The 1,000-nt window shown below is 30.6% G+C and overlaps 1 protein-coding gene across 2 annotated transcripts; it reads right to left on the reverse strand.

Moving 5' to 3' along the window:
* Positions 1 to 6: 6 nt before the first annotated feature.
* Positions 7 to 904, reverse strand: LOC103311746 (multidrug resistance-associated protein 7-like). Of its 2 annotated transcripts, none has more exons than XM_016809515.2 (2): positions 257 to 904; positions 7 to 190 (listed from the first exon to the last, which is right to left on the reverse strand). In XM_016809515.2, the coding sequence occupies exons 1-2, from the start codon at positions 686 to 688 to the stop codon at positions 41 to 43; spliced, it is 582 nt and encodes a 193-aa protein (XP_016665004.1). In that variant the 5' UTR covers positions 689 to 904; the 3' UTR covers positions 7 to 40. The 2 variants fall into 2 exon arrangements, with proteins under 2 accessions (XP_016665004.1, XP_008189672.2); XM_008191450.3 differs by having other exon boundaries at positions 7 to 193.
* Between the last annotated feature and the right edge of the window lie 96 nt (positions 905 to 1,000).

Below are 1,000 nucleotides of genomic sequence, written 5' to 3' on the forward strand. Positions count from 1 at the left end.
GACAGCACATGGCACATTGACCAAAACTGATCAGCACTGGTTATAGTTGCGTATTCCTCCTCTCAGATCCCATCTGTACCATGTGAGTATACAGCGAAGGGGATATAACATTACCGGGTTGGCCAACATAGTGGGTCCCGGGAGAGGATATTATGGTAGTGGTGTGAGCGTAGTTGTAGCCATGTGCTCTCTGCTGTACATAGTATATTCAATGATGTATTATTTAAAATATGATAAAAATTAAATTTGTGTGTACCTGCATAATAATCATGGCAAAAAATAGCAGTATTACAATTAAATTTCCAACAGATTTCCAATATTGTTTATAAACAGATGAATCAACCACTCCTTCTTCTTGGGTTTCTATGTCATTCAAATCATTTTTAATTTCTGATTCTTTAACTGGTGTCCAATCATCCATAGATAAGTATGAGTTACTATTTGCTTCCTCAAACTTGACATCCACAGCTTTTACATCATAATCATTAAGTACTTCGAAAGGCCGACCTTGATTTACAATAGTACCATTATTCATTATTAATACCCAATCAGCTGAGAGTAAAAATTGACTATTATGGGTACAAATAATACGTGTTTTATCTTTAAGTAACCCATTAATACAATGGGTATATAGATGTTGAGAAACATTAATATCTACTGAAGCAAAAATGTCATCCATTAAATACATACATTTGTTCTGAAAAAAATCAGTACAATATATTTGTTGATTTTAGAAGTAATTATCAACTTAAAAAATGTTATTCAATATATTTAGAAGTTCAATGCTGGGAGAAAATTGATTCAAGTAGGAAAATCTGTCTTTTATATTATTCAAAGTATTCAGCCCAATATCAGCAGTGGTATACTCAATTACTTAGACCAGTACTGGTATTATTATTTTATAAAAATATATATATAATAATACATATAATGAATAAGCAATAAACACATTTAGCATTATAAAATTGGGAATATTCTATATGACTATGCTTTAAATTTA

The sequence above is a fragment of the Acyrthosiphon pisum genome, unplaced genomic scaffold, assembly GCF_005508785.2.
Source record: "Acyrthosiphon pisum isolate AL4f unplaced genomic scaffold, pea_aphid_22Mar2018_4r6ur Scaffold_17424;HRSCAF=18093, whole genome shotgun sequence".
NCBI classification, from domain to species: domain Eukaryota; kingdom Metazoa; phylum Arthropoda; class Insecta; order Hemiptera; family Aphididae; genus Acyrthosiphon; species Acyrthosiphon pisum.

Bases quoted from the DNA above. Each gene is read 5' to 3' on its own strand.
- LOC103311746 (XM_008191450.3), bottom strand. From the start codon at position 688: ATGTATTTAATGGATGACATTTTTGCTTCAGTAGATATTAATGTTTCT. The intron at 194-256 runs GTACACACAAAT...TACTATGTACAG, and splicing joins TTGCCATGATTATTATGCAG to CAGAGAGCACATGGCTACAA.